Source organism: Passer domesticus, chromosome 6, assembly GCF_036417665.1.
Source record: "Passer domesticus isolate bPasDom1 chromosome 6, bPasDom1.hap1, whole genome shotgun sequence".
Taxonomy (NCBI): domain Eukaryota; kingdom Metazoa; phylum Chordata; class Aves; order Passeriformes; family Passeridae; genus Passer; species Passer domesticus.
The window spans coordinates 54,050,206-54,063,843 of NC_087479.1; the positions used below are offsets into that span (position 1 = coordinate 54,050,206).

The 13,638-nt window shown below is 58.9% G+C and overlaps 1 protein-coding gene across 1 annotated transcript in view; it reads right to left on the minus strand.

Moving 5' to 3' along the window:
* Positions 1 to 496: 496 nt before the first annotated feature.
* KDM2A (lysine demethylase 2A) overlaps positions 497 to 13,638 on the minus strand; it is a 33,502-nt gene continuing 20,360 nt past the window's right edge. The window contains exons 13-22 of the mRNA XM_064425837.1: positions 12,722 to 13,143; positions 8,076 to 8,159; positions 6,270 to 6,536; positions 6,017 to 6,148; positions 5,849 to 5,938; positions 4,517 to 5,229; positions 3,422 to 3,585; positions 3,006 to 3,164; positions 2,707 to 2,922; positions 497 to 2,606 (exon numbers count right to left, since the gene is read on the minus strand). Coding sequence (XP_064281907.1) covers positions 2,425 to 2,606; positions 2,707 to 2,922; positions 3,006 to 3,164; positions 3,422 to 3,585; positions 4,517 to 5,229; positions 5,849 to 5,938; positions 6,017 to 6,148; positions 6,270 to 6,536; positions 8,076 to 8,159; positions 12,722 to 13,143 — 2,429 coding nt within the window. The 3' untranslated portion in view covers positions 497 to 2,424. The remainder of the gene's footprint in view (positions 2,607 to 2,706; positions 2,923 to 3,005; positions 3,165 to 3,421; positions 3,586 to 4,516; positions 5,230 to 5,848; positions 5,939 to 6,016; positions 6,149 to 6,269; positions 6,537 to 8,075; positions 8,160 to 12,721; positions 13,144 to 13,638) is intronic.

Below are 13,638 nucleotides of genomic sequence, written 5' to 3' on the forward strand. Positions count from 1 at the left end.
GTGGGGACACCGGGACAGCTGCCACCACAGACGATGCTCCAGTTTCTTCTCGAGCAGCTGAGAAAGCCACAGTGGAGGGGACAGGGGGACACAGGAGGTCCCAGCCCTGGCCTGTCCCCTCCACTTCCCTCACAGACAAACGGGCAGAGCTCACACTCATGGATTTTAGTTGGTCTTTTTTTTTTTCTTCTTTTTTTTTCTTTTTAATTCCAAAAATCCACCCCCAAGAAACAAAATATTTCCCGTGGGAGGCTCGGGTTTTCCCTCCCCACACAACAGCTCACCCAGCCTGCTGCTAATATGGTATGAGCAAAGAGCCTCTCTAAAAATCCAGCAGGGGAGAAGGCTCAGGAAGCAAAAACCCCCAAAATAAAGAAAGAAAGAAAAAAAAAATAAAGCAAAAAATAAAAAAGAAAAAAAAAAAAGCAAGCCCACTTGCCAAATAGGTGCCCTCCCCCTCCCTCTGCCCCAGCCAAGAACCCCCAACCCCAGCTGAGAGAGTGCAAGACTTGGTTTACTTTTACCCTTAATGCTTACATTTAATTTTAAAGCACAAACATCAGAGATGGACTCTAAATCGCCAACAAAAAAATAGATATTTACAATATTTCTCCGGGGAAGGGAGGAAAGGAGGAAGGGAGGGAAGGGGGGCATTGAAACAAAACAAAACCACAACCAAACCCTTAAACAAGTGACTTTGCTTGCAGGAGTTGTCTTTAGGGAGCAGGCTGGGTTGGTTTTAAATCACTAAGTGATTTTTATTATATATAATTCTCTTTTTTTCTTCCTCGTGGATTTGCACCACGCCGGGGTGGTGAGGAGGGTGGCACGCCGGAGTCTCTGCGCTGGAGGGGGGGACACGGCGGGAAGGGGGTGCTGTCCCCCGGGGGAGGGAGCACCTCGCCCCTCTCAACCCCAGCTCTGGAAATTTTCTTTCGCGTTGCAAAACTCAAAAAGGAATCCAAAGGAAAAAGAAAAGCTTTAATTCTTCCGATGTCTTTCCCGGGAGCCGCCGCCGAGACAGGCCGAGGCCGAAGGCTCCTCCTCTCGCCTGGGGGGGCTTCCTGCTCCGAGGCCCCGCTGGCCGCACTGCCCCTTGTCGCAGCTGCGGGATTGTCCCCTGCTGTCCCCCTGCCGGGGACAGACCCCGCTGGCCGCCTCTCCTCCTTTATTGCTTCTGAAGCAGCAGGGGGGGTGCGGGCTGCCCCCCGGGCACCCCTGCGGGGCTGGGGACCGGTGGTGGCACGGAGGGGACACCCCGGATTGTGCTATCGGTATGCTGCCAGGGAGAGAGCAGGGTGCTGACACCGGGGGGACAGAGAGGGGGAGTGTCCAGGCACAGGCAGGACAGGGAGGGAAATAAAATAGTGACCCAGAAAAAGAAGATTCCAACCTTTTTTCCTTTCTTTTTTTTTCTTGTCTTTTTTTTTGTTTGTTTTGTTTTTTTGTCTTTTTTTTGTTGTTTTTTTTTAAAGTGCAAAAAGCTCTCTGCTGCCCTAGAGAGAGGTTCTTTGGACCAACCATTCATTGCAAAGGAAAATCGGCAGCGAAAAGGGGGTGGGGGGGAAAGGAGAGGACGATGCCAGTTCGGTCCCAGGCCGCGGAGCAGCCCTCGCCCCTCCGGCCCCAGAGTGCTTCGTGGTGCCGGGAGCTGAGGAGGAAGAGGAGGCAGCTCCTGTCCCCGCCCCGGGCTCACTCACCCCTGGCTGATGCTTCCCGAGTCCTCCCTGAGCTCTGGTGTACCTGTGGGTTCTCCCCTGCTCCATCCCCTCGGACAGACGAGTTATCCCCCAGCCCCTGCTCCCGGGACACCCCGGCCACGGGGCTCCTGCCCTGGGTGCTTAAAGAACCGCCCGGATGCGTGGGAGGAGGAGGGGCATGGACAGCAATCCCTGCAGCCAGTCGAGGGGAAGGGGAAGGGAAAAGGGGGGGAGAGCGCAGGGAAGCGCCGAGCTGGTGGCGGCACAGAGGGGGACGGGGTGTTCTGGCTCTGCTCCTGCTTCCTCGGAGAGACCTTGACCCTCAAGCTTTGTGCTACCGGGGAAGTGACAAGTGTTTCAAGGCAAGGAGACGACGGGGAGGAGGGGAAAAGCTGGGGGGAGAGGGTGCCCCAATTCTCTGCACAGAGGCCTCTGTCACAGCCCCCGCCTCGGGAGCGGCCAGCCTCCGGGCCCAGGCTCCCTGCCATGTGCCCGTTCCTCCTCTGGTACTGGCCAGCCTGGCGGGACGTCTTCCTCGGCAGAAGTCCCGGGGAAGGAGGAGGAGGAAGGACAGTGGAGCGAGGCCAGCGACAGCCCTGCCTGCCGAGCCAGGTGGGAGGCAGCGGCAGGACGCGCAGGGCAAGGGGGGAGATGGAGGAGGGGCTCTCCAAGAGGGGCGGGATGGGCTCTTTTCCTTCTCCTCAGTCTGCCCCGGGGAGGGTCTCTAGCTGATTTTTTGGATCAGCTTCTCATCAGACAGGCAGTAGAGGCTGTTGATGGACAGGTCCGAGATGAAGTGCTCACAGGCTTTGCGGGTGATCTGTTTGCAACCCCGCAGGTCGATGAGGGTGACGTTGGAGATGCGGCGCAGGTACAGCAAGGCCTGGTCTGTCAGCTTATTGCAGCCTGCGGGCAGAGCACAGAGAGCGTGAGGGGCACACCTCCAGCAGCCAGCACCAGGAGGAGGAACGCGAAGTCCAGGAGGCACCTGGAGCAGGGCACGCACCTGCCATGTTGAGCTCGGTGAGGGAGTTGCGTGTGGAGGAGCCCACGGCGGTGAGGAGGTTGGCCGACTGGTCCGTGAGGTGGTTGCAGTGGCTGAGGTCGAGGCGGGAGAGCAGGGGCATATGGCGGATGATCAGGCGCAGCGTGGCGTCCGTGATGTCCAGCCCGGCGAGCCGGAAGTCGATCATGTTGCGGAGTTTGCTGCGATTGTCCTGACCTGCACAGGCAGAGGGAGAACCAGAGTGAAGAGACTGCCCTGGGGACCTTGCCTTGTCCAGCCCCAGGGCAGCAGCGGCTTACTGGGTTTGTCTGTTGGAGGCGTGAGTAAGTCCCGGATCTGAGGGTCCTTGATTCCTACTGCCCACCGAAGATCGAGGGTCCTGAGAAGGGGGCAGCTGGAGGTACTGAGGGCACAGACCGCAGACCAGGAACAGCCCGCTAGGATGAGGTCTTTCAGGCCTGGCAGAAGGGAGGCAGGTAACAAGTTAAACGGGTTTGGGAGGCTCCCAGGCATCCCAGATCTCCACCATCTTTTTCCAGGCGCAGGAGGACGCAGGTCCCCTCCCTGCCTGGGGTGGGACACTTGCTGGGTGATGGGACCCAGGCACCCAGGAGTTTCCAGGCTTGCAGGGTGTCTCTCCCCATGACCCAGCCCTCAAGAAGCCTCATGGCTGGCTGGTGGCAGAGGAAGGGACCCCTCCCCAGCCCACACTCACCTGGTAGCCTGTTGACGAGCCATGTAAGCTGTTTTTTTGAGATATTGGTCCAGCTGAGATCAAGGCTGACCGGCTGCCTTTTGATGATGCCGCTCAGCGCCTGCGGGGTGATGGACTTGCACCTGCTCAAGTCTATCTTTGTCCACAATCTCTTGTCACAGCACCTGGGGACAAGGACAAAGCTGGAAGTTGAGTCCCAAGAGTCCCATGGGATAATAGCCAGCAGGCTGCCTGGCTTCTGGATGGAGCCCAGCCCTGGTGTGGTCCTAGCCACAGAACAAGGTTGTTCCTCCTAGCTCCCATAAGGTTTCCCCAAACATGCGAAGCTGCTGAAGGTGTCGGGCCACCCAGTGCAGCCCCAGCAGGGTTCTACTGCCCCAAAACAAAACTCCAAGTTGCAGCTGCAGGCTTGCTTGCCCCTCTCTGGGTGTTTCTCCTGATCTTAAGGATCCTTACTCCCAGCAGGCAAAACACTGTGTGTCCCACCCCACAGCCCACTCCTTTGCCAGGAGCAAACTCTTCCTCTCCCACAGGAGTTTGCGGAGAGCCAGGACCCGATGGCAGCTTAGCTGAGTCCCTGAAGGTGCAGGCGAGGGGACACTCCTCCACCACACCACTGCCACCAGCTGCTGATCAAAGCAGGCAATCCCTGCTGCTCAGCTGTTAGAAACCTCCCAGTTTCCATTCCCGTCTGTTCCCAAGCTCTCCATGCACAGCTGTCCTGGTGCCAGCATTGTCTTCTTCGGGCCTGCTGTCCCCGAAGGCGTTTCCAGCCAGCAAAGCCATCCCGCCTCAGCCTGCCTTCCCTGCCTGCTGGGAGGCGAGGCAGCAAGGGAGGCCAGGAAGGGCACCATCCCCATGAGGGCACTGGCACCTCACAAGGACACAGCAGGGGACAGCTGAGGGGACAGGAGGAAGGCAGAAGGGAACAACAGAGATGGTACACACACAGCAGAGGCAGCAGGGCTGGCTACAATGACACTGCCCGGTTCTGGGGAGCGACAGGAGGGCACTGAGGCGACATCCTCCCCCTGGTTCCCTCTGGGTGCCCGCCACAGATGTACCCCCAGCCCCAGGACGTGTCCCCACACTCACCACTTGTACCAGGTCTTGCACACCCGCATGCACTCGCAGAGCTCCCTGCGGGTGAGGTAGCGGAACACTGACATCCAGACCTCGCGCTGGACGCAGCTCTCCTCGCCCTCCTGCGCCCGGCCCCCGCGCCCGTTCAGCCGGGCCGCCCCCCCCTCCTCCGCGTTCTCATCCTCCTCTTCCTCTTCGTCCTCCTCTTCCTCGGCGGCCGCGTCCTCGTCGCCCCCGCTCCGCAGGGGCATCCTGGCGGGCGCGTGGCGCACGACCACACGCGGCGAGTGCTGCAGGTTGGCCGAGGAGGCCGTGATGGCTTGGAGCTTGGGGACAATCGAAGTGCCGTGGACATCTTTGGTGGGGCGCTGGAGCGTCACGGTGAGGTAGGAGCCGTGCAGCTTGGCCTTCTCCACCTCTGACAGCTCCTTCTTGCCGCTGGGGTTGTTCTCCTTCTCCCGCACCATGGTTCTCTCCGTGGCCTGGAGCCGCAGCAGCTGCCGGCGCTTGAAGCGCTCGTCCCGGCTGGCGCTGTGGTGGTCGCTGGGCCCGGCCCCCGGGGACGAGCGTGTCACCACCCCACGGGGGGACGCAGGGTCGTGGATCAGCTGCAGCATCGGGGTGGGTGAGTTGGGCGGGGGGGTCAGGGGCTCCTCGCAGCTCCGCAGGGGCCGCAGCACCTTGGCTTGTGCCGTGTCGTCATCGCTCTCCTCCACCTTCCGCTTCTGCGGGGAACGGGGGTGGCTGGTTAGTGGGAATGAGGCCTGGGGAAGGCTTTTCCCTTCTCTTCTTCCCCATGGAAACACCACGGTGCTGGCAGAGTCTGCACCAACAGTGCCCAGTGAAATCATAGAACAGTTTGGGTTAGACAGAGACACCTTCCGCTAGATCAGGTTGCTCCAAGCCCAAATGAACCTGGCCTTGAACACTTCCAGGGATAGGGCATCTGCAGCTTCTTTGGTCAATCTCTGCCAGGGTCTCACCACCCTCAGAGGAAGTAATTTCTTCCCCACAGCTCATCTAAGTACCACGAGGACCAGAGTCTACCCACACCGGCAACGAGCATTTTCCTAACCCCTTCTCAAAAAGGGCATCCTTTGAGGTTGGGGGTGGCTTCCACTGTGTGCCTAACAGTCCAGTGTCTCTTAGAGTGGAATATCTCAGGATCGCATTGCAGCAGGATGTGCCCAGTCCCTCAAGTGCTCCACCCCCGTGATTCTCATTCTCTGATGAGAATCTGATGACTGACTGATGACTGCCCTCCCAGCCCATGCTGGTTGAACACATCCCTGGCAGGATGCAGTGGGAGGGATGGAGGACACAGATCCTTGCCTTGCTCCTTACCTGGCCCTTCTCTGCATCATCACCCTGGTAGCACTTGGGGCACTCCCAGCAATTGGGGAGCTCATCATTGAGCAACCCTTCTCCATCCATCTGCAATGAGAGGAGGGGGTCAGCAGCAGCCCAGCCCCACAGCAGAGCCCCCCTTTGCCCAGCACGTGCCCTGCTCACCTGCAGACAGCCAGGGTGAACAATCTCATTGCAGATACAGCACTCCATCAGCTTCTTCTCAAAGTCCTGTGAGTCCTCGTTCTGATCCACCTCCCCGCAAAGTGCACACGTGACCGAGTGAGGCAACCTGGGCTACAAAGGAAAGCAGGGCTGACACCAGAGCATGGTGGGACAGCCTTCCTCCTTTCCTTCCCCACTACCTGAACCACGGAGAAGCAACCAGCTATCCCCCAGGAATCCAACTTGGACTCACCGCCAAGCACTGCCGGAGGACACAGGACTGCTTCATGCGGCCGGGCCCACCGAACTTCTTCATGTCCCTGCAGTAGTGGCACATGCCACACTCGCCCTGCATGCAGGCCTTGCATTTCCGGCACCGCACCCGCCTCCGCCGGGCGCCCGACACGATGGGAGACACCGTGGACCTGACGGGAGTGGGGCGCGGTGCTGGCTTCATGGTGTGCGGCTTGGTGATGGGGATGGTGGGCAGGCGCACCCGCAGCCGGGCCTGCAGCTTTAGCTGGCGACAGGGAGAGAGGGAATTGGGTGAGGAGAGGGATCCAGCGTTCCACTGGGACCCATAATGTGCCAGAGAGCAGCTCTGCTCCCTCAGCGCTCCACAGCCAAAGGTGCCTGGATCAGTGCTGACCTGGCACTTCTCCTGGAGCACACTCCCTAACCCCTCACACCAAGAGCTCCCGTTCCTGTCACCCCCTGCTAGGGCTCAAATGAGTCTGGAAAGGGCTGCTGAGTCCCAAAAGCATCCCACAGCATCCATGCTTTTCTAACAAAGCAAGTAATGACAAGGTCCACCCAGGCTGTCCTCTCTGTGTCACTCTGCCAACTGCACAAGGTGTCAACTCTGGTCACTCTTTCCCAAGCTTGAACACCCACACGCTCCTTGTTTACAGTGCAGGTAGGACAGCACAGCTCTCCAGCTGTCACCCTGCATCCCATCAGCCCTCACAGGAAATCTGCTGGCTGCAGCATCCTTCTGGAATTGGCTGTGCTGGGCTGTGCACCACAGCTTATGGGCTTGGAGAAGGGCAAGCTCCCAAGGATGGGGTTGGGGATGTGCCAAACCTCTGAGTGCTGCACCCAAAGCATACACATATCTCCAGGTCACTTCTCCCAGAAAAGCTGCCCAAGATGCTCATGTTGCACAAGGATCACTCTGGATCCCCTGGGCAGGGCAGGAAGCAGAGAGAGGCACCTCCAAAGGGCAAGCCAAAAGGCTCATTTGTCTCCAGAGTCCCTAACGGGGTGTTACCCACCCTTCCCAGGGTGATGGGGTCCTGCTTTTCCCATAGCCTGCCTGTGAGCCCATCTCCTGGCAGGAAGGAAGAAGTGACCTCTGGGAGCCATCCTGGCAGGCCACAGGAAGGCAGCCTGCAGAGGGGAAGTCCGGCTGCTCCGTGCCTCCATCTGCTCAGCGAGCTCAGCCCGGGCTGCAGCCCAGCTGTGGACCCTGGGCTGTGAGCACAGCTGGACAGGGAAAGGCAGGGATGCATGGAAAAGCCCCTTGGCTGAAGAGCTGACTGCTATCCACAGGGAGAGACTCCCAGGAGAGAGCTGCCTTGCTTGGCATTGCAAGACCCAATCCTAGAACAGGGACATGGACACAAGGGACATGTTCACCTCACAGTAAGGAGCTGGACTGCTCTTGGCCACCAACCCCACACCTCACCCTACCACAGCAAGGCCTTCCCTGACACACAACATTCCTCAGGCCATCCACGATTTTCCCTATCAATCCAGAGAACTCCTAGGAGAGCAGGATCACCCCTTCCTCCCACAACAAGGCTCCCTGTTCACCAAGCACAACCAAAGGGCTGGAGAACATGGAGCAGCCAAGGCTGATCTGGTTACCACCCATCAGCTGAGCTGAGATAACCAGCACAGTGGGAGATGGCCCGCAGTGCCGTGGAGGTGGCTGCACCCCACATCCCACTTTGGCACTGCTCCCAAGGCGGGTATGGAAACGGTGCCACCACACCCCAGGCCTGGCAAATGACTCAACACGTGACACTCGTCTGGGTCCCCTCCTTGCAGCTCCTACCTTATCTCTTTTGGGCCACTGGACGATGGGGACGCCTGTAAGTGCCAGTTTGGGGTCGCTGTTTGCGTATTCTTCCAACAGCAGCTATGGAGAGAGAGGTGGGGGGGAACACAGCAGAGAGACAAAAAGCACAGGTGTGAGCAGAGGGAAACACGGCTCCCGCCAGCGAGGCAGGCTCTGACCAGATGCCAAGGCCAGCATGCTTCAAAGACGGCTGGGAAGGAGCCCTCCTCTCCCCACGCCCGCCAGCAACCATCCTCCTCCCCACATGAGACAGACAAGCTCTGTCGAGTCGATTTGCACCAGCGCTTTCATCAACTGCATTTCAGCCCCGAGGCCCCGCGCTGGGCGGCGGTAGAAGTGGGGAGTGCCAAGATTCGGAATCTGGGGGGATTTTGGGGGGACGATTCATCAGCATTTCCCCCCCAGCTGCTCCCAGGCAGGGGGCAGCCTGGAGGGTGCAGCAGCAGGATGTGATGCCCCAGCACCCGCTCTGTGGCCTGGCACAAGCTGCCGGTAGCTGAGAGGTGCTCCCCCGCACTGCCTCGGGATTTGGCTTTGACTTGGAGGGAAAGATCCCTCGGCACCAACTGGACTGGCACGGACTGGCATGCTGCCCTCCAGCACGACAGCCCCTCACTCCCAGTGCATGGGGCTCCCGTGCTCACCCCGGTCCTTTCAGCACCCTCCAGTGCAGCCCCCTCCCCACATCCACTCCCCACCGAATTTGCTGGTTGCAAAGGTGCTTTATTTACTTGATGTTGCCATGGTTACACAGGCAGGAGCCTCCTGTCGGCATCCCGGCGGGCGGTGCTTCCCGCTGCCAGGCAGGGCCGGAGCAGGGGGTGCCTGGCGTGCCCCCCGCCCGGTTTTCCGGGTGTCTGGGGAGGCAGGAAGCCGCAGTCTCCCCTGGGCTCCCCGGCAGCGCAGTGTGCCGCCTTCAGACCTTCCGCCTCCCCACGAGCACACACCGAGGGAAAGGTCAGGGCTCGGAGCTCCCACACGGACATCGTGGGACCGCAGCGTCTGCCTGCCCGTGGCACCGGGGACGGGGCGGGGGCGGCTCAGGCACGCTCCTCGCCAGGGAGCCGAGCGATCGCGGGGGCTCCCGGGTCCTGCGGCTGCATCTGTCTCAGAGCCGGGGTGGGCGACAGGCCGCTGGTCCCCTGTGCCCCGTGGCGCTGTGGCCGGCGGGACGTGGCAGAGGGGACCCTGCACACACGCGGCCGGAGCCCCTCGGCAGCAGTGCCGGCGAAAGTGCCCCGGGAACGGGAGAGGTGAGCCCAAGCACTGGCCAGGGAGCCCTCCGGGGAAGCAGGGGTCCCCCCGCGGTCCCCTCCCACCCTGTCCGGGACCGGAGCGTCCCCACGTCCCCTCCCCGCGCCACGAGCATTGCCAGCTGCCTGACCTTGCGCTTCTGGAACTGCCGAGACTCTGGGGTGAAGTTTGCCGAGCCCTCTTTGTTTCGGTGCCCGCACTGCGAGGGCTGGAGCCCCCTCCCTTCTCCCCGGACACCTCCGGGGGCTGGCTCAGACCCCGGCCGGACCCCCGGTGTTCGGGGACATGGCTGGGGAGCAGCTGCGCCCCCCGCCCCGAGCGCCCCCGGCTCCTCCCCGCCCCCAGCAGCCGCACTGGCGGCCGCGTGCTCCTCCCGAGCCCTTGGGCAGCGGCGGCGGCAGCAGCTTCCTGAGCCGGAGACAATGCTGCTGCGTCACCCACATGCGGTTCCCAGCAATGCTTTGCAACGGGAAGATGGCAGAAGAGAAAAAGGGAGCGAGGAAGCGGAGGGCAGAGCCGCGCTGCTGCAGCGCCGGGAGGGGCCGGGACGGCGGGGATTGGTGCAGGGTCCGGGCGGCGCTGCCCACCGGCCTCCCCGGGATCCCTCCCTCCCTCCGCCGCCGCAATCCGAGAGGCCGGGGCCGGGCTCCTCGGGGCCGGGCAGAGCGTGGCGGAGAGCCCTTACCCCGTCCCGCTCAGGCCCAGCCTCCCCGGCGCCTTTCTTTTGTCTGTTGCGAGGCGGGTTTGGGATCTGGGAGACCCCGCTGGAGCGAGCGGGGCTTTGGAATGCAGGCAAGGGTCGTCCCCCTTGCAGCTCCCCCCAGGGTCTGCACACCCACTCTCCCGACCTGGAGGGAGAAACATCCCGCCAGCCAAGTTTGGGAGCAGCCACATTCCCAAAGGCACTGGGGACCAAACCGCTAGAGGGGGACAGATCCATTCCGGGCGATCAAGGTGTCCCCAAGCAAATCCCAGCCCCGCAAGACGCCCCCCAGATACACAACGCAATTAAAATGGAGGAAACTCCAGAAATAAAGCCAAACAGCACAAGGGAGCAGTGGCTGCTCCCACTTCTGATGCATCCAAAGCATCTGCAGGCAACTCCAGCTTTGTGTTTCCAGGAAGCCACTCAGTCACGTGCTGACCTGGCTCCGGGACTGTCACCAACTGTGCAACCAGTGACACCCTTGGGCCCCTGGCATGGGCACTCTCCGACCCGCAGGCAGGAGCGTGACCAGTGCTGCCATCCCACCAGGGGAGACCTGCCTGGCACAGCTCACAGGCCACCCTGAACTTCCTCACCCATCCCTGAGGATTCCAACCCCACTCCTCACCAAGTTCCCCCTCTGCTCATTGCCCAGTCAGGTAGTGACCAATGCCACACCAGAGGTTTTGAGATGAGGTCCTGGAGACAGGATCAGCAATTCAGGGAGACGCTTATCTTGTTTCTACAATCCTTGGTACTCCAATAGCTCAGCACAGCATAGATATAACCTGTTTATGCCAGGCCTTTAGCCTTGCTGTCAGCTGCCTCATGACCATCCTCCTGTCAAAACCAGTCACGGAAACCACCACAGAGAGGTCAGAAATCATAGATGGAAGCAGTCAAAAGACAAAAGAACCTCACCAAAATTCCCTCTTTGTCAATGATCCTTCCAATGACCTCCATCACACTCAGAATTTTCAGACAATTCCTGCCACGGAGCTGAAAGCACAACTGTCACATCCAACAAGTGACGCTCCAGACTGAACTCATGACAGGATACATATTTCTCCACATGACCCAACACACAGACACCCTGAAATCCTGATCACCACACAAGAGGCTGTGGGAAAAGGCAGCATTTTCCTGCTCCTGGCGTACTGGATAGCAGAGGGTGGCACTGGATGGGCTGATCAAGGTGGCACGCCTGCAAGTCTGGATGAGAAAACGCCACGTTCTGACCGCGGGGAGCACAGACCAAAGTGCATCTTTCCCAGCTTGGCCAGATCCCAGCTCCATCAATGACCTTACCTGGTGACACAAGGGCAAAGTACCTGCTGCAGATTGGTGGTCCCAGTTAGAAGTTTTAGCTAGAAATGTCTTAAGCCCTTCTCAGGCTTTACAAGCCAACTTCTTCCACTTCCATTTTCATCTCTATGGAAAATGGGTTTTTGAAAGTAGAGCTTTGCTGTAGTTGGACAAACTTGTCCCACATTCCCCAGCCACTGCAGGCTGTGACTAACGATCTTGATGCCTTGAGGATGCCAGTCCTGAGGGATGGAGTCCTGCAGCTCAGGATACTTCCAAACCTCCAAGGACAGCCAGCTTTAAGGAGCAAATCCTCAGGGAAGTTGTATGGAACCACAAAGGCTGTCACCAGCAGCTCATCTGCGAGGTACAACTGGACACAGGGGCCTGGTCACACCAAAACCAGAGGCTCATCTTTACTACCTCCAGAACATGAACAGATTCTTTGATCTTTGGTCTCGAACTACAACTGAACACCAACAACCTTCAAGGCTCTGCCTTCAAAACACCCAACACCAGTCTCCTTTCATCAACCCAAGGGTGATACACAGCCCACAGCTCAGGTTCCTCCAGAGCACCACACACTTCATATTCTCAAAGGTCACAGCACACACAGGATGCCTGAAAAGCCACAGAAAACCAGAAATTTGGCCTCTAACAGCACCTAGACTCTTTCAACCAAGACCCCAGAGCCACACCCTCTCCACAAAGCATAGCAGAGCTCTGGATTTACCTGAACATCTTGCAAAAAACCATCAGGAGACAGCACTTGGAAATAAAAACAATGGCAAAGACAAGGACACATGCATGGCTGTGTCTGGATGTCAGCTTTGGTACAGGCAAGCAGCTGTACAGATCACCAACAGCATGGAGGGGAGCAGAAGGTAACTTTTTAGGGACTAGAATGGGTTTCTGGGGATAGGGTGAAGCTGACATTCCCACTTCAGTGCTGAAACACTAAAGCTCATTGGGTTAGCTCAACAGACGAAGGCAAATAAAATCCAAACAACCCTCACCAGCCCAAAATAACTGACTCTTATAACTCCAGGTCACACCCTGGGCAAACAACTCAAAGGAACAAAGCCAAATCCACCTGGGGCAAGGAAAAGGTTCCAACTGTCACAGAGTCCACAGCCAAAAATGGAAGTGAACTGCATCAGCCACAAGCATTCCTGCACTGACGGCCAGAAGGGACCCACCAGGGCACAGCCGCCCTCCTGCTTTCCCAACCCCAAATCCCAGGGCCGTCCCTCAGGTGCAACATCAGCCCCACACACAGGAAGAGGAGGACACCAATCCTGCCCCAGGACAGGGTTAGGGTGAGGGTGGGAAGTGCTTTGTGCTCGCTCAGGCCTACCTTGACGTCAGCGATGAGGGCGTCCTCATCCTCGATGCCGGTGGGAACACACTTCTTGTGCAGAGGGAGCGACTCCAGCTTGTCCACGAGGCAGCGCAGCCCCTCCAGCTCAAACTGGGTCAGGTGCACCTTCCTGCTCTTGCGGGGACTGCCCCCGCTCGGGTCCCAGGCCTGGCCATTTTGGGAGCCCCGGCTGGAGTCGGAAGAGTCTATGGATGGGGTCTTCTTGAGACCCGGCAGGCTGCTCCGGCAGCTCTTGCCCAGTTCGTCATAGTCCATGTTGGCACCGTTGGCAATGGGGCTGGTGAGAATGGACCTCCTGGTCATGGGGCGCCGGGATTCCTTCCCTGCTGCATCCTCATCATCCTCCTCCTCCTCCTCCTCTTCCATGTTCACCGAGTCCGAGGAGCTCAGCTCCATATCTGCCATGATGATAAAACAGGGAGAGCAATCACAGGAGGTGTTCTGTGTTTAGCGGGATCCCCCCAGTCATGAGGGATGCTGGAGCAACAGATTTGTAGGAAGGAGGTGAAAGGAACAGAGAAGCTGGAAAAGAACAGCTAAACATCCTTCCCATTCCTGGCTTGTCTGTGTGAATGCAGGGCACCAGATATGGAAAAAGGTCCCAGAGGAAGAAATAGCAAATGCCCTAGACTGAATTTCCTGTCCTAGACTTAATTTCATGGATTTGGGTTGGAAGGGAACTTGGACTGTCATCTAGCCCAACTCCAGTGGAATGGGCCTGGACATCTTCCACTACATCATGTTGCTTAATGCCCTATTCAACCTCATTTTGCATTGGAGGGCTCAGGATCTTGATGCGATGAAGAGGATGTGGACTCACTCATGACCGTGAGGTTGCTGAGCCCTCCAAGTAACCCTCAAACCCTGTGTGCAGAAGGCCCTGGCCAGCCAGA